This window comes from Acanthochromis polyacanthus, chromosome 17 (genome assembly GCF_021347895.1).
Source record: "Acanthochromis polyacanthus isolate Apoly-LR-REF ecotype Palm Island chromosome 17, KAUST_Apoly_ChrSc, whole genome shotgun sequence".
In the NCBI taxonomy this organism is placed as follows: domain Eukaryota; kingdom Metazoa; phylum Chordata; class Actinopteri; family Pomacentridae; genus Acanthochromis; species Acanthochromis polyacanthus.
The window spans coordinates 1561287-1586839 of record NC_067129.1 but is presented as its reverse complement, the minus strand read 5'-3'; the positions used below and the strand labels follow the sequence as shown (position 1 = coordinate 1586839).

General features: G+C 42.4%; 1 protein-coding gene and 1 long non-coding RNA gene across 4 annotated transcripts in view; one reads left to right on the top strand and one right to left on the bottom strand.

The window, feature by feature from the left end:
• LOC110957610 (neural cell adhesion molecule 1-B-like) overlaps window positions 1–25553 on the bottom strand; it is a 36982-nt gene that overhangs the window by 5757 nt on the left and 5672 nt on the right. For all 3 annotated transcript variants that reach the window (XM_051937366.1, XM_051937368.1, XM_051937367.1), the window contains exons 2-7: window positions 19591–19665; window positions 18930–19047; window positions 16203–16363; window positions 5572–5756; window positions 4732–4828; window positions 1648–1815 (exon numbers count right to left, since the gene is read on the bottom strand). In XM_051937366.1, coding sequence (XP_051793326.1) covers window positions 1648–1815; window positions 4732–4828; window positions 5572–5756; window positions 16203–16363; window positions 18930–19047; window positions 19591–19665 — 804 coding nt within the window. The remainder of the gene's footprint in view (window positions 1–1647; window positions 1816–4731; window positions 4829–5571; window positions 5757–16202; window positions 16364–18929; window positions 19048–19590; window positions 19666–25553) is intronic.
• On the top strand, window positions 257–2452 carry LOC127530508 (uncharacterized). The gene is made up of 2 exons (XR_007937089.1): window positions 257–371; window positions 1598–2452. It is a non-coding gene; the product is annotated as an uncharacterized LOC127530508 (long non-coding RNA).

Below are 25553 nucleotides of genomic sequence, written 5' to 3'. Positions count from 1 at the left end.
AGAATGTATGTATTTCTGCTTATATAGACTCTATTTATCTAATGCATAGAATAGAGGAGATGAAATGTGGTTTACAGGCTCCAGAGAGGACGTGCAGCTCGCTGTTTGTTGGTGTCTCCACAGTATGGATCCACAGTGATGGGTGTGGTATCTATATCTGGCAGTACTGCTGTTAAACATGTGATGGCAGCCCTGGTTCACAGTGCACTGAGAGACACAACAGCCTTTTTATTGACACAGATCAGCCACTGGATAACCCAGCATCAGTAAAAACATTCCTCCGTGGCGTGTTCATGTGGGTTCCTGTGTGTTTTATGAGGGGGAGCAGCTGACGTAGCCGAATGAGATATTTCTGGTCACATCTACTGCTGGTAGGTGGATCCGTGTGTTTGTTGTTTGCTGGATATTCTTGCGTGACAGGCAGCTCTCGGGCCTTGAGCTGACAGCAGAGCCTGTCAGCCTCTGACTGATACGTCCCGCGTGGCAAACGGGACCAAAACCATCCAGATTTGTAAAGAGCCACAAACCCTCGGTGGGACGGGGATATTATCTGGGGCCTGTCACTGTCTGAGCTGACTGTCATTTAGGCTACAGAGTTCCACCTCTCTCTCCCCGACACCAGCGACTGTCATGTTTGGATTAGCGGTTGTTGCTGGGAGGAATGTGTTCTGCATGTTCCAGCTGTGCTTCCTAAAATAATAGCAATGATTAAAATGAATAACAGCAGTGAAGTTTTAATTCCTACAGAAATACAAAGTAATGTCACACCTACATATTGGTTTTATGGGTGTTCTTAGTGTCTTGTGCCTCAAGCTGGACAGAATACGATGTAAATATTGTGTTTTGTAGCAATGAAAAGTCATGCTGCGTTTAATACAAGCACTTTCTCTTTGCACTGGAACCATTAGAGACGATACACAAAAAGCAGGAAGAAGAAACAAGATGTGAAAAATCGATCAGAACCAGTTTATGCACAATGACTAAACTGGTAAATAGGGCTGCAATGAACAATTATTATTATGTAGATTATTTTCTCAGTTGGTCATTTAGTTGTTTGGTTTTAAAATGTCAGAAAATGGAGGAAAACACCAATCAGTGTTCAAAATGAGAAACCACAACCCAAAGATATTCAGTTTACTGTCACAGAGGAGGAAAGAAACCAGAAAATATCCACATTTAAGAAGCTGAAATCAGTCTTTTTTGATGCTTTTCTTTTCTCAAACCTTTGAAAAGTTGCAGCTCTGCTCCTTAATGGACGATATTTGGTAACAGACTCGGTGGAAGCTTCATGTTTCAGAGGAATGTTAAAGTCAGATGTGCCATTTGATGCCAAGGATTAAATTTCAGTGGGACTAAGGTGCAGCTGATGCAGAAAACTTTGACCTGAGAGTTAACCAGCATCCCTTTACATCCTGTGTTTGGTTCAAAGTAGATTTTCAGGGCTTTCAGGGGAAATGTAGGTAAGTGGTGATGACTGAGGGATTTAAAGACTTCATTAAACATTAAATCAGTAGAGATGTGTAGCAGTAATCTGATGCTAAAAAAACAAATCCTAACGGCTGTGAAATGATGACTCCATGTGTTTGTCATATTCCAGGGGAGGCATCAAAGCACTGAGCTTTTTGTGAAGAGCGATGAGTGGCTCACCGTCCTCGGCGTCGTACTCCCTGCCGCTCCATTCCTGCCCCAGCGAACGCCATTCCACTCTGTACTTGATAATGGGCACTCCACCCATGGAGACCGGCTCCTCGAACTCCACCACCGCTGTGCTGGAGAAAGGTTCCACTTGTTGGATTTCTGGCGATGATGGAACCTCTGCAAGCAGAGAAAAAAATGCACATTATTATTTTTTCTATTTTTAAAAGCGAGCACTTAGAAAAGCAAATGAACAAAGCAAATGTTAGCTTTACTTAAAGAAACAGGATTTAATAAACTGATGGAAGGTAAGTTATGTGAGAAGAACTTTGTAAAATCTTCCTGACAATTAAACTAGACTGTGTGTTCCTGTAGCAGTAGTTTCTATTATTCTGGTGTCCTACATCGTCTCTCTTTCTGTAAATCTCCAAACGTTCTGTCTTTGGATGGCGGTCGTTTGGCTTCCAAACCGTCGGGTGACATTTACCACAGGGTGAGTCATTCCTCTAGATAACCATCAGCCACCACTGACTTCTACGACAAAGATCCTCTCTGACATCCAGAAGACGTCAGCAGAAATGATTTCAAACCTGCAGAAACACTGAACATCTTTGTATAAAATTTGCAATTATCACCCCAAATCACAGCTAAAGAAACTATTTTCTGGAACTGTGAACCTTCCTGCTAGAAAATAGACATTTATTCATTTGACAAATACTAAATTACTTCTTACTTTCATTAAAATATACTTAAATGTAACGGACCAATGGGTAACAGGTAGAACCAAATAAAATGCAATAAATGTGTGGGTTTTATATATATGTGTGTGTGAGTCTGTAAATGCAGTCTTTGTGCTTTTAAACAGGGTGACAGGAAGTTCAGTGCTCCATATGTGGGCCTTACCAAACTTTCCATGTGCTCGGGCAGGGAGGGGATCGCTTTAAAAGTCATTAAAGCAGCCCCAAAGTCTCTGGTCACCAAATTACTGAAGATATGTTCGGCATGCCTGAATGAGTTTCCAGTGACAGTTTTAGCTCACGCCTTGAGATGCACTTTGATTCATAATTACAGGGCCGAGCGACGGAGTCGGAGAACTGGAGCGCCCCACAGAAGTCAACTTTCTTCTGTAGACGCTGTAAAGCTGTTTTCAATCTTTAATGATGATCATCAGTCTGGGAGCTGGGAGTTATACCGTCAATTAAATTCTGCTCTGATGCTTTTGTCTGCTTGCAATCACTTAAAAAAACACAACAACTTGTCACACAGAACGGTCATGGTTCCTCCAGGATAATTGAGATTGAGTTGTGAGAATCTCTGAGCTTTTCCTCTTGTGTTTCTGTCAAGTTAAAGTTTCCATTTCCTCACAAGAAAATCAGTCTATTGGACAAATTACTGACAACATTCATGTTCCCCAGAGGATGTGTCCCTTTGAATGCACTTAGATTTCATAAAATCTAATCTAATCTAGTGCAAATATCTCAGTGCTATTGCTGAAGCGCTTAAGTTGTGCAAACTTACATATTTGTTTTTGCACAATTCAAATGCTTTATCAATGGTAAAATCATATCACTGGTTACATTCATGCTCCCCAGAGGATGCACTCTTTCTGACTCCATCTTTTACCTACTGCAGCAACATCACCAAGGAACATTTTCTTTAGCACAGTTCAGGTGTTTTATCAGCAGCAGAATCAAGCTCAGGGGATGTATTTAATCACGTCCTGTCATCTGTTTAGTTGTAGTGGATTCTCCGTGCTCTAGGGGTCGCTAGTGAGACTTTGCTTTAATCTTCTCTGAATCCAGGTACTGAAGTCTCTGATGCTACGAGAAATTACAAAGCGTCCCTGGACTTTTATATCGCTGCTGAAAGGCAAAGGAATAAATAAATTATCAGCCCATTTATGAACGTCTGTAACTTCCTAGAGCCACTCACTGCAGCATCAACCACATGGAACTCTGAAAACGTGTCTGACTTTCTAATGATAAATCCACCTGTTCTGGGCAGCACACCTTTAAAAATGGAAATCACCTTGTTTTCCTCACGCTACATGTCAAGCTATCTCATCTCAGATCATGGTGGAAAATAAGGCGCCAAGACGTTTTTATGAGGTTCTGTTTTGGTCTAAGTCAGTTTGGAGGGGGTCACTTTAGGCATGCCGATCAGTTCTGCAGCAAATGAGAAAGCAGAGAGAAGCAAAGAGCCTACAGGATATTACACAATGGCAGCACAGGGTGTTACCACAATTAATTCGACCACACCGCATTCAGACAAGGTCCTGAGCGACCTAGCACTTCTAATGGGCCCAAAGCAATCTGCATACCAAATGAAGCTAACACAAACCAAACGCAGCCCAAAGGAAATACGACTTAAAGGGCAGCTCCACTGTGATTTCTTTATTTTTTTACCTCATTTTCTGTCTAATCTGCTCATGTTTCTGCATGTTGTCCAGCTTTATTTCTTATTTATACTGCATGCTGCTCTTGGGACTTCTCACACACAAACGCAGTTTAGTTTTTAATTTGATAATTATCTCAAGGGAAATACCAACTTCCTGATTCCACATTTATCGGTGCATGTTTCAGACCTACATGCAGCGATCATAAATACGGACAAAACCCATCAACAAATTCACCATGAACTCACAAACTGCAGCGTACATTCATTACCTCTGGTCTTTACGGCTCCAGAACCTGTTCATTCCCCTTAGTAAAAGTTCCCTTTACTGTCTGCAGCTGTTGGGAGGATTTCATGCGTAGATTTCACATCGCCTCGCTTCCTAATGTGGCTTCAGATTGACTTTAAACTTTTATTTGATATTTGATGGGCCTTCCTCCTGGTTTTACTGCTGAGCTGGTAAACCATTTGGTTCTGGATGGTTGGATTCATACTGAGTAGAACCCAACTGGATCTGAGGTGAAGACCGGCATGAGATCGTAGAGTCGATGTTTCTTTGCAGAGTTTGACAGAACTTGGGATTCTTCTTCGGTTTTCCACAAATTTAGGCTTCTAAAATAAATTCCCTTTTAAACATTTTGTTCTATACTTTCAATTTTGTCGCATATTTCCGATGGCGGGCTTCATTTCTGGTGAACAAACCTGCTTGGATGAGGATGAACTCCTTGGATTCGGCGCCCATCACGTTGGTCGCTGTGCAGTTGTAGCTGCCAAAGTCATTTTGAGAATCAGGGGTAATCTGAAGGACAGAAAATGACACAAAAACACTGAAAAACATCAGAAACACAAAGTGACTACATGCAGAAACACGGTGTTTCTATGATCATTAGTTCATGTTTTAATACCATTCAGCATTGTGATTCCTCTGTAGGTGAGTTGGTTTGCAGATGCACAGATTGTCTAGGAGCCAATAACTGCACATTGGTTCATTAACACAGAATCTCAATAGCATCCCTTCTATTAGAATTCATTTAAAGCTGGTCTGGAACATCTTTAGACTTTCATGTTATCACTCAGGTCAGTGTCTGATCTCACTGGGAGCATGTTCATGTTAAATATTCATAAGTTACCAGTTTGTTTATTTCAATTATTTCATCACAGCATAGCAGAATAACTCAACTAGAAATTATAGAGGTTTGTTCAGGAAACAGATTGTGATTAGAACTGCTTCTGATGGTTTGATCTTTATCTACTGAACAACTACAGCTGCTGCAGACACAAAACCTGATCATATTTGAAAGATGACATCAATATGATGCAAAAACACGTCTCTTTATGGGTCATTCTGCCTCAACACACCGAAAGCTCCACACCTGACCATCTTCAGTTTGATTCTTTGAAACAGTTTAACATGTTGGACCGACTATAAATGCACAGAAAAAAATGGCCAGGCATGAACTTCTTCTCATATTTGGTCCATTGAGGTGAATGAGCCTTTGTGTGTCAGTATAAATGATCACACAGACAGCAGGTGAAGCAGACCTCCAGGTAGCTGATGGTGGGCGTGTTGTAGACCTTCATGTTGGTGGTGTTGGCGTTGGGCAGCTGGAGGCCGTCTCTGAACCAAACCACTTCAGCTCCTGGATGAGCGTCCACCTCACAGCTGATGTTGGCCGGGTTTCCCTCCCACGTGTACACCGTCACTGAACCCAGGATCTTTGGAGCATCTGAAGGAACAGGAACATGTTTGGACCACATCATCTGAACCGTTCATTTCTTCAGTCTGGCTCAGCTGTGCAGGACTCAACATAATCAAGCCTCAGATGTTTATCTAATCAGCTAAATATGAGCAGAATATTCACTATTAGAAGAGTCTGACGTCCATCTGACGAGTCTCTGCAACTGTGATCCTCACTAACTTTTTTAGCATTAGCATAATAATCAAGCCAGTCAAATCTCTGTAGGAAAATGTGGGACTGATAGGAATGAGTCATCTGGATATGAGCTTATTAAGTCTTCTATTGCAGGGAAGCAAGGAGAGTCGTTCCCTGAAGCTCTCTTATCACTGCCACCAGTGAGATGCTTCACTTGGAAATCACTGTAATGAAAAAAGATATTTAAAATGCACTCTCACAGGCACTCATCCCGATGCTGACAAAAGCTGCAATTTTACAGAATGCTAAACAAATGCTGAGTGCAGTCTGACGGCTGTGTTTGGGTTCTATAAGTTTAATGTCTGTTGATGATATCTATTGAAGCTGTACAGCCGAACTGAACTGGTTTTATTTACCTCGTGAGAGAAAGTGAATGCAGGATGCTCAGAGAACTCCAAACATTTACATCTCATCGGGCCGTTAATTCCAGTCTAACAGGAGTACAGTCATGAATCAGGAAGAGCACGGAGTGGGCAGAAGTAACAGAGCTGCATCCTGTCAGGTGTTCCAGGAGTTTCAGCCGGTTCATTTCTGTCACTGCTGCTGCAGAGCTCCCATATCAGAGCGCTATCATTCATGCAGTGGAAGACCCATTTAGAAAGCTGTTTGACATCCTCATTGAGCTGAATCCATATCATGTGGCTGAGGCCTTGATTTCTGACACCAGAACTGAGAAGGTAGCGGCTGCTTCCCTGCATCGTTTCCCTTTTTATACATCTTGCTCACAGGGCTGAGCGGTGTTGTTGAATGCAGTGAAGTCTGCTTTGTTTCCTGAGTGCTACGAAACGCTGCGGCCCCTGACACTGCCGGGCTTTACTCCTGACCCCGGATCCTTGAAAACTCTGCAGTGTGACGCTGCTGGGATTGATGGACACGACTGAGTCAATAGATGCTCCATCTCCTGCAGCCCTGATTAGACTCTCACTCCTTCTATCAATGCTGCTTTTGGGTCTCATTGACTCACCACAGAGCCTGTGACCTGCCCGTTTGATTTCTGCAGCCTTCCAGCCTCGTGGAGGAGAAATTATTGCCAATAAGAGGATTGTGTCTGCTGGTGGTGATGATGCAGAAAATCAGAGCAAAGACAGAACTACAGATTGTATAAAATGGGGACAAGAATGAAAGCAAGCACAGTGCATTTAGTAGGAATAGAGGAATATAGTGTCGTTTAATAAAAGAAAATTAATTACAGATTATTTCTCAGTGGCTCCAGATATACAGAACATGCAAATCTGTGCTCAAGTTTAAATCAATTCCTTGTGCAAAGTCTCAAAAATAGAGCAATTCACTGAGTTTTTCTGAGTGATTAACACTGATTATATACTGCAGATACACAGAGTTATTTCTGCATAAGTTTTGTATGCATCTAACTGCTGGATGCAGTACGTGCACAGTGCAGGAAAATTAAGAACGTGTTTATTTTCTAGATGTTGCTCATGAATGCTGAATTGTGACGTTGGCGCTTCTGCTTTTAGAATTTTATTTGAATAGATTCAAAGACTGAATAAAGGTCAGAAATACACATAAAGAGATAAATGTGGACTTCTAAGTGACATTTAATGTACATAGTATTTGGTTTACATATAAATACTGCATAGTTCTTATTCTTCCTTGTAAATTAAAGATACTTTGGAAATATCTTGGTAGTTTTTTGGCCACATTGTTTCTCTGCAGCCTCAGTATTAAAGCATCGATTTGTTAAAAATGCAGAAACACATTTAAAAGTTGGTAAAAGTGAAGCTGGAATTGGAATTTGGAAGCCGACAGGACTGAGGTGAGGATGAACGAAGGGACCTGCTTGCAGCTCAAACAGCGCTTTCATTAGAAATTCATGCTAAACAAACTTCAAGCGCCGACAAAACGGAGCTCAAACAGAGAAGACATCCACACTGTCCTATCAGTCCTTTAGCAGCAAACCCAGATCCTCTCAGCCCGGCTAATGGGATCACGCTGTGCGGCAGATAGGAAGTTCCACGCTTAGATAACGTCTTCATTGTGTGAGTGGGTGAGTGGTGATAGAGAGGACAGGGACTGAAAGCTGTGCTCAAGACAAAGCACCTTTTCTTATCGATAATTGCTTGGAAACAGTGAATCAGCTACCTGATTATTCGCTGATTACTCGAGCTAACTGCGAGCCCTCAAACAACTCTATCAATGCTGCGTTGTGATTGTATCTCTGAGCAAATTGGGAGTGCATTGAGAGCAGGGCTTATTAATCCAATTAGGATTCATTGGTTATATTTTTCTCCTTTTTATTTAAATCAAGGTAACATTTGATAGATTTCAAATGAGATCAAATACGGTTTGGCTTCCATCCAGTCTTTCTAAGCTGTTCTGAGTTTGGTGGTGATGGGAAGATTCCTGCAGAGGCGTCACCAGGGAGCAGATCCTGGACTATCAGGGTGCTTCTGTTTATGAGCTGAAGCACATTAGAGATGAATTTCAGCAGTAATCTACCAAATGAGACGGTAACTCTGCCACTAGTCTTCCACTGCTGACGCTCACATGTGCTGTCGGTCATTCACATGCAGATAAAACACGGAATGATTTAGCGTGGTGTAACCTTCAGAGAACGTTCTGGTCGTGCTGCGGCTCACTGTTCAGATCCAGCTGGGCTTTAATGCATGTCATCTCTCACACAAACATCTCACAGAAACATCCCGACTAGAAGAAATGAAGACGGAGTAAACGAGAGCCCGAAAAGCCACGGCACCCCTGAAGGTATGTCAGAGCGGAGACCTTTGTTTCCATGGCAACAAATCACAGCGGAAACTCTGCTCTCTCTCCGTCTCCACTACTGGACCGTTTATCCACCGGAACAGAGGCGGCTGCCCAGACACCGTCTCCTCAGCAGGTTTATGGTCTCTTCAAGCGCTTCCTATTTTAGGATTTTCCACTTTGACTCTGTCATGATTTTATTGTATAAATTTATATTTAATGCATCTATGAACTGCAGGATTAACTGAACTAATAGTAGGAATATAAATGTAGTTCAGCAGGTAAAGCTGGTGCTTCATCAGATTTTTGAGTTCTGATTTATGTCCAAATACTAAATTATACAGCTTTGGGCTCCTCATGAACGTTCTAATGGAGCTTGGAATGAATAAGAAGCTGCTTCAACAATAAGAGGATAAATATATAAAAGTGTGTACAATTATATAATAATGGTAATTTATGGCAAAACTTATTAAAACCGAGTGGCACCATGCAGGGAAGTTACAGGACCTGATTTCCTGTGAGGGTGAAAGTTGGCCTTTCTTCCTGTCACCGTGGTGGAAGATATTTCAGTGCGAGGACAGTCAGAGGTTCACATTCTTTGAGCACATTTCCCATTTCTGGAAGCATTTATGATGACACTGACATGCAAGCTCAGCGGTGGGCTGTACACGTCCTTTATGCCGCTTCGCTTCAGTCCAGGAAGGACTCTGGAAAGTTCTGATTCTTCAGGAACTGACTTCAGCAAAAAACAAACAAAGTAACTTCCACCGATGTCGTTATTATCTGTAATAATGTTAACGTCTGATAAAGTCACCGTAACATGAGTGAAAATCTTTGAAACCAATCAGTCAATAAATAACAGTAATAAGGAAATATTCATTTGAATCTAAATGTGGCAGCAAACATCTGCTCTTGTGGCTTTTTCTTGGTTTATACGCCTCTTTATTTCCCTCAAAATAATGACTTTTTCTTCTGTTTCATCTCAATATGATCTAGAAGAGACTTCAGTGTTTTCATTACAGCACAGGGCTGGAGTTTCTTGCTGTGAATTCATCTGTTTAACATGATATTATGGGATTGTGTTCAGTGTTGGAAACCACCTGTTGTTTTCTTTAAAAAGTCTCCACTGCAGCCTTTCACCACCGATTATTAAATCTGAATCTCACCACAGTAGTTAAATAATCACAGCATCCTCTAGAAGACAGCTTTAATATTTTAGAGGAATTCATTTCATGCAATGAAGACTAAAGAAAATGATTAAATTTACACTAGATGGCTAAAAAATCTCTAAAGTTTTCATTGTTTTGTGCATAAAGTCAACAGATAATTCAAACTAAAAAGTCACGCAACAATACTGAAAAAGAGAATAAATGTAGAAAGACCAGAAGAAACCCATCTAGGTGCTGAACAAAGAGGAATAAAATGAGAGAACCGCTGCTAACCGGCTGTAATCCGTAAAAGAGCCGTCTGTTACAAACTATATGTAGTTTAAACAGGATAAATTCATAGAAGATGAACCGGAGACTAAACTCATCAACTCACAAACCAAAGAAACTGTGACTCTATTGAACTGCAAAGATGAATTTTGAACAGTTTGGAAGCTGTTAGCAGATACAACTGGTGTTATTTTGCAGGTTCTCCTCCCATTGTGGAGTGAGTTCTGCAGACATGACACCAGCCTTATCCTCTGAATGTGGATGGAAGCAGATTAAAGTTCAGGGTCGAGGTGAGTTCATGCGTGCATCAGTTTATGAACATAAAACACTTCCATGTCGGTGGTAAAATCCTACAAACACACGGCTCAGATCCAGCTCCCTGACCTTCATACATCCACACAGCGGACCAAACTGAGAAACTGTCCCTGGATCGACCTGGAAATCACTAAGTGGTCACTGAACTGCCTCCTAAACTGCTGGAACACAACGATTGCTGGCCGGGGCCATTTAGCGGTGTGGTTGCAGGTTTCCATGCGGTCTAATTGCAGTTGGAACAAATGGCTTGTTAAATCTCACTTTTATTTTCATTAGCAGATCACATTTATTCGGCTACCTCCTGAGCTGAAGCTGCTGTTTAGTCGATACGCTGAGGAGATGTTGCTCGGAGCTCTGCACAGGTCGACATCCGAGTTCACCCGCTGACCTCGCTAGCTGCTCTTCAAACCGTGGATTACAAACTAGCTGGATCTCTGCTGTCCCCCAACACAAAGACGAGGCCAAAGGACAGAGCGTTCTGTTCTCAGAGGCATTTATCTGACCACTTTTACATGCAGCATTTAGCAAAACAAAGACTGAAATATGTTTTGAGAAGACATTACTATTACAGTAGAGAGCTATAAAATGAATAATAAAGCATCAGGCCTGACAAAAACTCTGTTAAAAATACATCTCCTGTTCCCTCTGGGCGGCACACAGTTCACCCCAGCAGGGAGAACACGGACATCTTCCATTCTAGCTGCTGATCTTCTATTAATATTTGAGCCATTCGAGCTGCTCGGGTGTTTCTGTTTTATTAATAATTGAAAGATATTTGTTGTTTCAGTGTTCTTCTTTACGGAGCAGCTGATGCAGATGTGGCAGAAATATTTATGCTGTTTACTGAGGATCTGAGGGAGTGTCCTGGAACACTTTGAAAGGGCACCATTAATCTTGTGGTGCTGCAGAAACAGAAAGAGCTGTACGGTGCACACTGCCGGAATGGAAACAGGAAGAAGGTTAATAGAGAATAATACTTTAATGATACAACAGAGGTGGAAGTGAACAGGCAGACCTTTACGCAGGATTTACTCGTTAACTCCGATGAATCCGTTTAATCACACAACTGTGATTTGTCATCAGATTAGTCGTAGAGCAGAAGGAATGGAACGATGGTTTTAGTTTGGACGGCTCGTGTCGTCGCTGCTGCTCTGCTTTGCAGGAGGACTGACACCGTTACATAACCTGTCAATACATGTGTTCTGCTGTCATCCACTCTGTACTCAGAGTGTTCTACAGGAGAGGAACTGAAAGACATCATCTGCAGCCGGCGTCTGTCACAGATGAAGCACAAACACACTTCACTCTTTCTGAGCACCGCTTCTACGTTCTCACTAAATTCAGAGAAGCTCTTCTCAGAAACCGAGCTGTAAAAACCTTTTAGACTTTAAGGAAAGCTTTATTTGGCCAGTATTTATATCACTACTACCTGAATGACAAGATGCCAACGCTGCATTAACCTCCTGAACCCTAAAACCCTCCAGCACGTTTGACTGGGAAGTCATCTTTAAAAATTAATTCTTCTAAATTCCACCATTTATCAGAGGCAGAAAAAGTCAAACAGAAAGAATGATCAGATTTCCAGCAGCTAATCTGTGACATCTGTCAGGAAACTTAAAAAGATTGCAGGTTCAAAATCACTTTTTTCTCGAAGTCACATTTAAAAATTCACAAAAATGCTCCAGAACGTCGAGGTCTTTTAAGTTTGATGTTTTTATATCAAGAATCATCGGCTCATTTCACAGTGATGTATCTGATGTGAAAAAAGCTCCTCACAGCAGCTTTAAGACAGAATTCATCACACTGCAGCAGCTGACGAAGCATGGGAGGTAAAATAGGCCACACTGGCCCAAATATTGTGCAGCTTCATGTCCTCTGGGACAGAAGCGGACAGGTGCCTTCGCTGCTCGTTCTGAGCGTCTCCAGGAATAGTTCAGCTGCTGCTCCATGCCGGGATCGTTTCAGCAGCTCCACAACAACTGTGTTTAAATGCAGGATGACAACCTGGGGCCATAAACTGTTTTTATACGACAGAAAGTGACGTGAAAACATGCAGCAGAGTTCATGGATAAAATATTCTACAGGGCTGCTATTATTATTCTGCTTTTTTAGGTGAAGTCTGTTTGTTTTTTTGTAGCCCTGTAGCAAATATTTGGAGTCCAACCAGCCTCTGACCCGGCCGTTCTTAACCTCTGATGGAAGAGAAATAACAGCAGTTCACTTGTTTTGCTATTAGAAGCAGGATGGATATGTATTATTACTTTTTCAGTGTCTAATGCAAGCTAAAGTGCAAACCAACACCGGAGCTGCTCTTCCTGAATCCACAAACCTGCTGGAGGCAGCAAGGTAATTATCTTAATACTGTTTACTGCCTTCTCAGCAGAAAATTACCCCTCTGAAGTGACTCATCTGTCTGCAGCTCACATGATGCATGTTGTCAGAATAGACCGTTGAGATGGATTTTTCTAAATTAGACCATTTTAATGAGCTGATCAGAGCATAACAGCAGACTGGGGATGCGATTCTCTCATCAGACGCTTTGACCACTGGAATGGAGGAAATGCACAGAAACACTATTCACACATCTTCAGAAGCCTTTTACCGTGTTCTATAGGCAGAGCTTTAATCCAGTGTTATCTCCAGTCCTCCTGAAGGACACGAAGAGAAGAAAAAACCACAAAGATACACACCGCAGCATGACAAAGATACACCCCCCTTATGTGGCTTCTTTCCTCATATCATAGAAAATAAAAAGTGCCCATTCATTTCTAAGTGGATTATCACAGCGGTTTGCCAGAGAGGCAGAACGGAGCTCCAAAACATCTGATTCACAGCAATAATTAGGCTAATGTCACTGAAACCGTTCCTCAGTTGATTTTCTTTGAATTTCCAATGAGCACTTTTCAAAGTCATTTCAGCAAAAAATACCCCCTTTAAATGCAAATTATTAACAGGGAATGAAGTAGCATGTCAGATATACTGTTAGCAACACTGGAGAGCATCAGAGCCATGGAACTGCCGGGAAATTGGTTTTAGAGCAAACTGCACACTCTGGCCCTCCAGCATTCACAGTGGAAACGTTCAGAACCATTAAAACAATTCCAGGACTATTGGAGAAGACTGTCAAAAGTTACAGACAGACTGCAGAATCCAAACTTTACTGGATAATGAGCACATTCAGGTGATAAGAAAGAACTTCTGACTGTATGGAGCACTGGGAGGACTGGGAATTAATGATCTGAGATGGAAAGTGATGGAGTTAAAGTGAACGAAAGTCATTTCAAGACTGAATGAACCAACATGTCCAAGAGTGTGTTAGCTTCATGATGAATGGCAGTTATGGCTTGTTTTTTTTTCTGAAATCAATCAGTATTGAGCAGAGATTTGTTCAATAACAGCAATTCTACACACATGGAAATGGTTCACAGAGTTCTGTTTCCTACATGGGTGAAGGTAATCACAGCTACAAAGAACAAATTATTTTACAACTTCTGCTGCTTTTATTCAAGCTTTCCACCAACTAAACCCAACTGGAAAATCAAAAAACATGAAAGATTATATTCACGTTTCTCTTTAAACTAGATACAGGTGAATGTAACTGACTTTTAGCATTTTGCAGCTAAAACAGTGCAGATATTTAACATGAAAAACTGTAGAGATATTGAATGGAACTCAATGAACAACACGGTCTCACGGGGATTCGTGAAACTGTTACGTAAATTTTTTGTTTCTTTTTCGTGCGCACCAACACGATTTCGTCATGTTTTTCGTGCCGCTCACCACGAAATGTTTTTAGTGTTGCTCACAACGAAACCCGCTGTGGTAATCACAGCTGAAAGTGGTTTATACCGGCGGATTCATGACGATCTAAGCTGTCCATCGGCGTATACTGCTTGTGTGATCGCGTTTGCGGCCGCCGGCCGCCGGACATTCTTTAAATTCCTATGCAAATTGGTAAGTGTACCACCGGCTTATGGTTAGGTTATGGTTAGGGTTATGGTTAGGGACGATGTCATGCAAAATATAGCGTTGGATTCGCCACGGTTTTACATTAAAAATATAATATACACATTCGTTTGAAATACGTTCTGGGTGGCACGAAAAGTCCGCCGTTTAAAATACATTGGTGCGCATTTCGTGGTGAGCGGCACGAAAAACATGACGAAATCGTGTTGGTGCACACGAAACCGAAACTAAAACTTACGTGACAGTTTCACGAATCCTCGTGAGATCGGGCTGCAATGAAACACCAAACTCCAATACTGCAGGTTGGTCTGACCTTTCTGTCTGTAATGTCTCTGTTCTCTAAGGTGCTGCTGGAAATGAAGGACTTCAGTTCTCAAGACTGGAATTCAATATTAGCCAAGGTTCCAGAGAGAGTCTTTGTGTTGTCAGCTTTAAAAACAACGTGTACCTGCTCTCCTTCAGTGAAGACTCTCTGTCCAAAACTCCAGGAGATGGCAGGTGTGGGGTCACCGGAGGCCTCGCAGGTCAGGGTGACTTGTTCTTCAAACTCTGAGGCCGTTTGGTTGATCAAGAAGGTAATCTTGGGTTGCACTGGAAGATGACAGAAAAAGCTTTCAAGACTGTGATCAGGATTACTGCAGACATTTTCACAGCAAAGCTTTGGTTTGTTGCTGCTGGTATCTGATGGAGATGTTGCCCCTCCAAGCTGCATCACTGTCATTCTGGATGCTTTCACTTTTCTGAGCTGAAACAAACACTTAGTTCATAAAAAGGCCCGTTATCACCTCATAAAGCTGTTATGGCAAAACAAACAATGACCTATTTACAGCTCCTGACAAGCAGCAACGCCTCCAGATGAGCATAATGTCAAACATTTATTCTCTTTTTACCTCTGCCTTCATCTGAGGAGGAAACTTTATCACTGACGGACGCTCAGCATTCATTAACCCTCAACACTCAACTCCTTTTAATGAAAAAGACGAAAACCCAGGAAACATTTTGTTTGTTGGACTCTTATAATGAAAAAACCGTGTGGTACATGGCGACTGATCAAATGTGTGCCTCTAAGGATGACAGAAAAGGTTAGAAACCATCATTTTTCTGCATGTTTAGTCTCAGTACTCAGTAAAGGACGAGTTCTGCCGCTGTTGGGATGCCGGCGTCTTAAAGTGGTTGGACTGTTTCAATGGTGAGGCTTTTAAATGTCATTCAGAATGAGTGGAGATCATTCATACAGGAGCAGAATCTTTTAGGCGTTCACGACTTACTAAACTAGCTTAACGTGTTTTTGGTGGTTTTTTGCTGGTTTTGATGGTAGTTGAGCCGTAAAACTCCAACAACTTGCTAAAAGAGGCTAAAAAGCTCTGCAGTGCTGCTGCAAAGGGTTTCCACATCTTTGAATGATATATAATCACTGGTTCCATTGCTAACATGCAAACATCAAACAGCTGGACATTTTTAATAATACTGTAGTGAAGTATACAGACAGGCTTCATTAGAGGTGCAGTTTCATACCCCATTGACCTACAACGGAGCCACAAGCACATGATTGCATCATTTCCTCATGAAGTTAACGTCTAGTGTGATAGATCTCTGAATGTCCTCAGGGGGGCTGAATTAGTTTTCAATAGGACACACTGTATGCTTCACGCTGTGCAGCCCGACACCTAAGCAGCAGAAAAGCTGTGGAGGAACAGAGGAATGGGCAGCAAATGTCAATAAGTCGAGCAGGAAAAGGCCAGAGAAAGAAATAAGAACCATGTTGTTCTTTATGCAACACAAGAAAATGGAGTTATTCTCTCACCGAACACGTTCAGGCTGACTTCCTCGGATTTCTCTCCTGCCTTGTTCTTGGCGATGCAAGTGTAATCTCCTTCATCCACCTTCTTGACATCTCTTATTTCCAATTCTGAGCCGTCCCCGTTCAGGCTGTACTTATCACCCGTTTCAAGGACGACGTTGTTGCTGAAGCAGGAGGAGGAAAAAAGACAAGAGTTCACATCACAAACGACTGATTACACAACAAATAAGTTTCTAACTGGCTGACAAAGAGCTGTTTGGGGGTTTTATCTCATGAAGCGAGCAGCTGGTGCACAACAACGGCTGGGAGACCAAAAAAGCTGTCCTTTACTGTCTTTTACATCTCCAACATTCCCACAGCTTGTGTTTGTTCTCCTGCAGCCCTTACAGCTGTGTTTTTAGGAAGGCCACGGACCGGTTGGAGGATGAGGCATGTTTTTTACCCTCTCTTTTACTCCAGAGAAGCAGACCTTCACTAGAGGTTAAAATCCTGTTTGTAGAGAATGAAGTGTTTGTATGCCTGGAGTAGCAGCATCCTGGAGCAGTTAGCAGGCAGACAGTGAATGACAGCTCTGTCAGAAGCCTCAGGAAACCAGAACAAATAGAGCCTCACCCATCTGTCCTCCAACACTGTCCGTCTGAACCCTCCTCTGGACAGGACCTGCATCTCCCTCAGCTTCAACACCCACATCACAGCCCAGCTCTGCCAGCACTGCAGACAGCTGTGAGCAGGATCCGAGTTCAGTCGTCTTATTTATTCACGTCGCTGCAGAAAACGCTTTATTTAAAGGTTCCTCTGCACAGCAGTGGTGCTGCTGGGTGGCACCACTGAATGACGCACCAAGAATAAGAAAGTACATCAAGAAAACAGCTGCATGGAGAGAAATGAACACGGGCTGTCGGTGCAACTTGTCAGAAATGAGCGGTGATGGAGCATCTTTTAATCCAGAGAGCTTCAGGAGGTTTAGATGCAGATCGGTCAAACACCCAGAACGGATCTCTCAGTGAAACATCTCCACGTCTTTTAGTTCACAGGGAGCAGAGTGGAGAAAACACTGCAAGCTTCTCATTGTTAGCTTTTGCTGACTGTTGTTTTTGTCCCAGATTACAGCAGATTTAACATTCTGGGAGCGTCTCGCTTAAAGGCCAAGATGGAACTTGGCTGCAGTTTCTACTGCGTCTCTCTGCAAGCTGGTGTCTCATCATTTGTCAGGAAGAGGAACCATTCTGTAACACCACTGTACAACCGGGAGTGGATTCTTTCTACTTGTGTGCATTTAACACTGATGTTTTAACCAGTGGCTGTCTGGCAGCCTGTGAATCTGTTGTTTCTGCTGGTGTCAGAAACAGTTGCAGAAGTGTTATTGATAGAGCCTCAAAGCTCGTGGAGAGGAAGTCGGTTTGGAGGGAAGGATCAAGGAAAACTGTTGACTGACAAATGAAGCCGTTCTGCCAGCACGCAGCGCCGGGACTGGAGAGGCCATGTTTATGAAGAGCAATGAGATTAGAGAATTCATTCTTTGGTTTGGAGACGATGTGACAAAGACAAGGTTTAAAATCAGTCAGAAACACATTAAATCATCATTTCATTTTTCATTCTGCACTTCTCAGGTTGTATTTACAGGCTGGAACAATTAGATGACGACTTCATCTGCAGTGTTTTGCCTTCTGCACTGTAAAAATCTGACAAGTGATGCCTTGGATATTCACATTCATTACTACATTCACTTTCAATAAAATGCAATCAACCTGCACCGTAATTGTTCCGCTCATGTTTCTGTTTTTAGCCCTCAGAAATATGGAAATCAGCTTTTAAATACTCTAATCAGTCAGAACGCAGTCATCACTGTAAAAATGGATCTTCCTGCTGGATTATGAGCCCAACAGGCACTTTAGCATTTATGAGCCATGACTGCTATGTGGAAGTATTTATTAAGGACACGCTTTATACAAGAATCTGCTTTATCAAATGGAAATGTCGACCTTTTAATGTGAATTTAAAAGCAGCTGCTGCAGCCAGGTGCACTTTAAGTTTTCACACAGAATCACAGCAGCCGGATCAAAACGGAGTCGAAATAAAACTCATCTAAACCTTTCATGCAAATGTAAATACACGCAGATCTTATCTTTTCTCCCACACGACGTTTTGCAGACAGCGCCGTGCTAATTCAGATTTATGCCCCGTCTACAAACACTTTCCACCTCCACCTCCCTCAGACTGATGCTGTGAGTCTGCAGCCCTTTCAAACAGGACACACACACTTTAAACAAAGAGTTTGGCCTCAAAGTCTGTGAGAAGCTGGCAGCTTTAGCAGCAAGCAAGAGAGGTGACATCCTTTTATCTCCCACTTGATCACAAGACCCAATTTATCAGCAGGCACAAAAGCTAGCAGCCCCGGTGGATTACTCAACCTGAAATATGCAATTTACACTTCCAGTTGGTGTTCAAGTGGCCCTCTGTGGGGCTTGTTTGGACTCCATTTGCATATACAGATAAATATGGAGAAAAACAACAACATCCTCCTCTTGTTCATCAGTTTGTGTTTTAAGCAGTTTTAACACTTTTCATTCATTTTCTTCTTTGCCTAATTTTGCTTCACTTTGAGGTTCAGAAAAGAGCAGAAAGCAAAGAGTCTCATTTTAGTGTCTGTTTGGATGAACGTCTAATCAGATCACAGTTAAATCTGAACCATCATTAAAAACAGGCCAACAGCAGCAGTGAGAGACGTACTGAGCCCAGGTAACGGTGGGTTCGGGGAATCCGTCTGCATCACAAGCCAACAAGGCAGAGCTGCCAACATCTGCTGTAGCGTTGACCTCCGACTGCCGGGCCCGGATGGTGGGAAGCACTGAAAGAGTACAGAACAAAACACATGCAGCATACAAGAGTCTGAAATTACATTCTAAAGAGGCTCTGTGTAGATCTGCCAATTTAAAGCTGAAAGAATTGATTTTTTGGTCTCTTAGGAGCAGCAGAAACACGATATGAAGATTCACTGACTTAAATCTCTGAAGGCAAACTTTCTAGCAGAGAGGAACATTTTCATTCATTGGGGATCGTACCCCTGATGAATATTTTTCTCAGTTTTCTGTCTCTACAAACTCCCAAAACAAATAATTACTTCTTTAATTGCTGCACTGTTTACCAGCTAACTGTGTCTTAATCATGTTTGGTTTTTAAGCATTTTTGCTGAAAAGTGCTGAGAGTTTGGTGATGGAAAGCTCAACAATAATCCCTGTTTCTTTTCTTTTGTCCCCTCCACCAGGACACCGGTCTCATTATCTAACCTGACTGGTACGGCTTTTATCAGATGACCTCGGCCAACGCTGCTCTGTGAGGCCACATTTGCATCCAGCTGTGTTGAATCAGGGCCGTTTGAACTCGCTCTTACCTTCGCAGAGGAAAAATTTGGACTTTCCGACGCTGATCTCCCCTTGTGTTGGAGTGATTTGCACCTGAATGGCAGCTGGGTGGAGAAAAGAAGACAGAAGGAAAACATACATTAGTGTCTGGGCTCCGTTTGAGAGGAAGTTTGACAAAAGGGGCAAAGCACAAGAAGGAAAGGCTCAGAGTCAGACTGGCTTCCTGCTCAAAGGAACAGCCGTGCTCAGCCATGCCCTCTGGATATGAAACTCTGATGGAAGTTTGATGCTCACTGGACGGCAACATCTCAATGTGCAGATTATAGACTCACACAGGCCCCACAGTGAGGAACAAATCTGGTTTTTCATTTGTATTCACACACATCACGAGCAGCGAGATGCAGAACCTTTACCTCCTCACTACTCTGTGTGAGATGACATCACTTCCTGTCATCCACTCCTGTTGTACCTTTTGCTTCCAACACTTTGAGGCGTGTGCTGGTGATGGATCATGTACCTGTGACAATCAGCTGTCTGACACTCAGAGTCAAAGCTTTCACCTCATTGGAGCATTAAATAGACAGGAGGAGGAAGTAGCACGGCGCTAAAGGAGAACAACCGTCTGTCAATAATATTAGAGAAGAATTAGACTGATGAGCATTCTGCATTTTCACTTGGTTTGGGGGGAGTTAATCTGAAGCATATTCAGCAGCACAATCTCAGCATTCATTTATTTGCTCAGTGTTTAGAAAAGCCACCTGACTGAGCGGGTCCAGAGCGTCTTTGTGCTCATTTCCTCGTCCCTGCATCTCCTGGCAGATGATTTAGAAGGCATAATGCCGTAAATGAAAGATGATCCTTCCTCTAAGACTCCGATATACTTCATCTCTCAGCATCAGCCAAAGCTACAGCGACAGATTTAAAAGAGTACAGAGAAACACCTGCTGTTTGTTCCTTCCTGCGCACCAACAAACTGGAATAAAAACTCTTGCATATTCAAAGTGTTCAAATGCTCCATCATTTCCAAAGGCTTCATCAGCAAATCATCTCTTGCACGTGTGCGGCGGAGCGAGGAGAGATCCGATGGCTGCTAAAGGTGCCGTGGTTTAATAGCAGACTCCTGTATCTTGGCTGATATGTGGCATGGGAGCGGAGCAGCCTGTGAAGTACAAACACCACTGAATGGTGATCCGGAGCTCGACAGAGAATTCCCGCTGAGCCTCCAGCGTGTCGCCACTTCACACAAATGAGTGAGTCAGTCTCTGCTCAATTCTCACCAGGAGATTCATGGGAATGGTTTGGAAGGACTTTCCATTCACAGACAGGTAGCCAACAATCTGACAGAACAATGTGGCGTTCGTCTTCCATAAAGTCTCTCATAGCTACAGAAACACATCCAGGACTGAGAGGAGGCAGCAGAGGCCTTTGTTGCTCCTTTATTTGTTGTTTTTTCTGCTTTTCCTACACCGACTTCAGGCAAAAAGGCGTCATCACTGTGGTGTGAAGCTTAACCTCATTCAGAAAGCAGCGATGAGGCCGGAGTAGCCAGCATTCAGAAACACAGAGCAGATCCACAATGAGCTTTTGTGCTCAGAAGCATTTAGAGAACAACACTGCATTCCTACTTTTACACAGAAACATGTCAGGCATGCTGCGTTGTAGAAAATGTGGCTAAATAAACGTCCCTTCATTATCTTCATGTGACATCCTGTGAAACATCCAAAGAACCTCTGAAAATCCTTACAACAGATTTATTATTTCTCCTGAGCATTTCAACGATCTTTTCATTCAACCGAGGTTACGCTGAGGCGACAAAGCCGAGTTAAAGCCTTAGTTAAAGTTAGGATAAGATCATCTTTTGTGGTTAAAGAAGCCGGTGTTGAACGTTGCTAGGAGACGGGATGCAAACCATACGGTATCTGTGGGTGATTCTGAGAAGCTGCTTCATGAAAGGAGACGGATTCAAACATTTCAAACCTTTTTTCTGCTTTTTACTGTACATCCAACCATCTTTTTTCCTCTCAGGTCATTTCTACATTTCTTGTGCAGAAGTACTGGGCAGAATGTGAAGAAACAGCAGAAGTTTCCCACATTTTAATGATGTCTGTTGCAGCAGCGTTTTCTAGCATCTTCTGAACACAGCAGTAACCTGATCGAGTGTCACTGGATTCATTCACTGTTTTTGCTTTAAACCCTCATCTACACATTAAATCTGCAGGCATGCAAACAACACATGAAAAGCAAAGTTTTAAAACAGTTTAACAGCTTCACATCTGAACATGAGTTAAGCGGTTGAAAAGAAAATAAACGCTGTAATTTTCCTGGTCAAGGACGCCCTCAGATATGAGTTTCATTAAAGCATTCAAGGTGAGAATAATAGCCCCTCCTGGCTCAGTCAAAAAGTCACACAAATATTGGTTTGTAATATAAAAAACCCTCCTTGTGCCACATGAATGAGCCGGCCTTTGTTCCAGGCTAGCATGCCGGCTCCAGAGGCCGAGAAAACCCACTACCCACAGTCTGTTTGCTTTCACAGGCTGGAGGTAGATACAAAGACAACAGCAGATCCATTTCCTTCCCTCATCTGGTGAGATCACAGATACCATGTTGCAAACTCTACCCATGCCTCCTAAGACCAGGATGACCGGCCAAAAACCAGCTGATCGTATCTGCAACACTAAAGACAACAGAAACGAGTTCAGGCGCTGTGGGAAAGATCGCTATTCCCAGAGCTGCTTCCTCTGAACGGACTCTTGTGCAGCGTCTCCAGGAGAAAGTGGAACAAGAATCTCAGACGTCAAGGAAAAGTTGCATCTCTGCTGAAAGCATAATGATAGAAAGATGAATTTCTACAAGTCAGAAGTTTAAATAACTGTGAAAAAGTTAGTAAGAATTAGAAGAGATGAGTCCTGAGCTCAGAAACTTATGACCACAAAGCTTCAGCTTCTAAATGTGGATCCAGCTCAGAAAACAGCAGCCACCTGGAGATGAATCTGGAACCGTCACTCACATTTGCTGCTCATTTGTCCCACAGGCCACAAAATCAACCTGCCTATCATCAGAAACTGCAAACAAACCAACAAAAGATGCGTCGATAAAAGCAAAACCACACAGACTGATTTCAAAACTATATAGAGAGCAAAAGAAATGTTCAAAAGAGATCATAATGCAGACAAAGAAGTGTGAGAATCAGCCTCATCAACATCACAACAATCAAAAGCTGATTAGACCAGCTGGGGATTGTAAATGCAGAGCCAGAGCTCTGTGAATATCCAACTAAATAAAGCGGTTCAGTCATCAACAGGGAAAGCAAGTGAAGCAAAGGGCATCTTTCAAGGTGGGATCTGTTCATCAACATGTCTGTGGAATAAAAGATGTGGAGTAAAACAACAGTATGCTGCCTTCAAAAGAAAAAGAACTCAAATTAGACCTTTAATCAGAGCCAGGAAAGGTAGAAACAGAGAAAATCAGCAGTTGGTTCAATTTTCTTGAACTAATCATGCGTGATGTGCGGCTCTGTTGGGAAAATCACCCAATTCTAAGCTTCAAATCCTCATATTTGATCAACAATCACTCAAATAAAACCCCAAAATAAAGCACAGATTCAGTTAGAAACTAAAAATTCTGCTCTCTTCTGAACAACACAGAACTCATTAGAGACTCAGGTGGAAGCAACGCCCAAAAATTCTGGTGCTTTTGGGCTGAACTGGTCTGACTGCAGGCTGTTTATATCAGATCATTAGGATAGGAAAGCATCAGCAGTGTAAAGACACACTTTATATTTCTAGTATTGGGCACACCTGTGGGAATGCTGATTTGAGGGTTTTTTGCTAATTGAATAACCAAAGGAATGATTGTTTTAAAAGTTTTCTAATGATTTATGGCATTCTAACTTTGTTTTTCTGCACAGAAAACATTTTTTTAGATGTTTCTGCTTCTAGCCGTAGTTCTGCTGTTTCCATGGAGGTGAAGGATTTTATTTTTGCAGAGAAAAATGAGCGCTAGAAGTAGAAAAAAAAACCCTCAGAAACTGCTGGGGGTTGGGAGTGACAGGGAAAACTAAAGTGATGCTGAGGTGAAGTAAATGTGAGGACCTGCAGGTTTATGAGCCTCAGAATCAGAACTCCGTCCAATCAGACGTTCCCTGGAACCAAAACCAGCTGCAGCTCGTTGGATTTCATGATCTGTAATGTTCAGAATCCTGCTCAAAATTAAGACATGTTGGTTAAAAAAAATCAGACAAAATCCTCTTTTTTAATGTTAAACTCATCCCCTGAACTATCATTAATGGATTCTGGCTTTCATTGCTGATGGAGTCAGTTTGACAGAATCAAATCCAGGCTAAAAACTGGGTCAAAGTGCTGCTTCACAACTATTAAAAAGGTAAAGAATAAAAGTCCAGAAGCAGCAGTGACAGAGTGCAGATTAACAGCCAGGATGGAGAGAAAGAGCTCGGCGTGGAGAGAAGAGAGCTGAGATAAAGGATGAAGCTATCTTTGCCCTAACATGCTCTCTCATGACACCAATCTAATATCTATCCACTAAGCCTGTCCCTCACTTCAAGTCCTCTCTGAAGACTCACAAACTCCCCGTCTCCTCTCCAGAGAGCTTCTGTTCTGCTCAGACACCTGCAGTCGCATCTTCAGCTCTTTAGCAGCTCTTCACCCTCCATCAGCACACGTTTCAGACACGGAGGCATGTTGGAGGTATGTGAGGAGCCGTTCTGTAAATCACGCTGAATAAACATCAGAGGGAACATGTGCTTCTTTCTGTAGCAGCAGAAAGCCGCTGGATGTTTTCCTCATTTCCCTGCTTGTTATCAGATGCATGGCTGCAGATCTTACTTCTATCTGCCTCACGACTCCTGATTCCTACAGTAATGTTGGGTTTTTACCTCCCAACCACGTTTTATTTGGACTTTCAGTGAAGAAAAGGAGGACCTGAGATCAGCTGGACTTTCTCCAAGAGACTTCAAACAATGAGAAAAGAGTGTGTTCAGATAACTTGCAGCAGAGTGTTTCACAGCAGGAATAAACGTAGTTTTGATCCGATTGTTAAATTTGGACCAGTTGGATCCTGAGATTCATGTTGTGAGGCTGTAAGATAGATGGAGGTCTGATCAGTCTGAGCTTCTACTGGTTTAATAAGTGGATGATTTGTTCCTCACTGTCTGGTTTTCATAAATTAACTCACTGAAGTAAGAATATCTGGTTAGTTAAGCATCATCAGGAGGATATTTCAGCTCAAATTACTGGATGTTTTATTAAAATACGATTAAACCAACGTGGATGGAGAACATTAATGAAAGAAAAAGAATTAATCTGAATACAAAGAGACAGAGAATGACCTGTTTCCTGCTAATCTAAGCTGTGGTTTAACATTAGCGGGGCTCTAGTCTGACTTAGCAGATGTAGACTGTGGGTATCAGGTTGTGATCAGCTGAGATTTCACACATTTATCCCCCCCTTCCACCATCTACAGGTCACTATGTAAAATCCAGGAACACCAACCTCTGAGGTGGGAACCGACCACGCTGGAAAACTCCAGTTAAGATTTGATTCCAGCAGTAAAGCTGCATTTTTATGGTAAATTAGTCGTTGTAAATGTCCAACCAAACGCTGCTGGATTCTCCACTGAGCTCCGTCCAATAAGTCTGTGATTAGTTTAAAGAAAAACAAACAAAGCAGAGAGTTTTTTCTCCTCTACATCAGAATGATAATAAGGAGCAGACAGACCATTCTGTGCTGCACAACGGTCTGAATATGAAACACCAGCAGTGATCCAGCATTAGATCCCAGATTTCTGCTGACTGCAGCTTTAAGAAAAGATCGTAAACTGAAGCCAGATGCTGACAGCAGTACCTGAGCTACAGCCAGCAAGAAACAGCAGTTTGCAGTCAGTCAGAGAGGGTTATTGAGCCACTATCAGCTGAACATCCTGAAGCAGGTCTGGGGGAACTGGAACTTCCAAGATCAGGCTAATTATCTCCTCA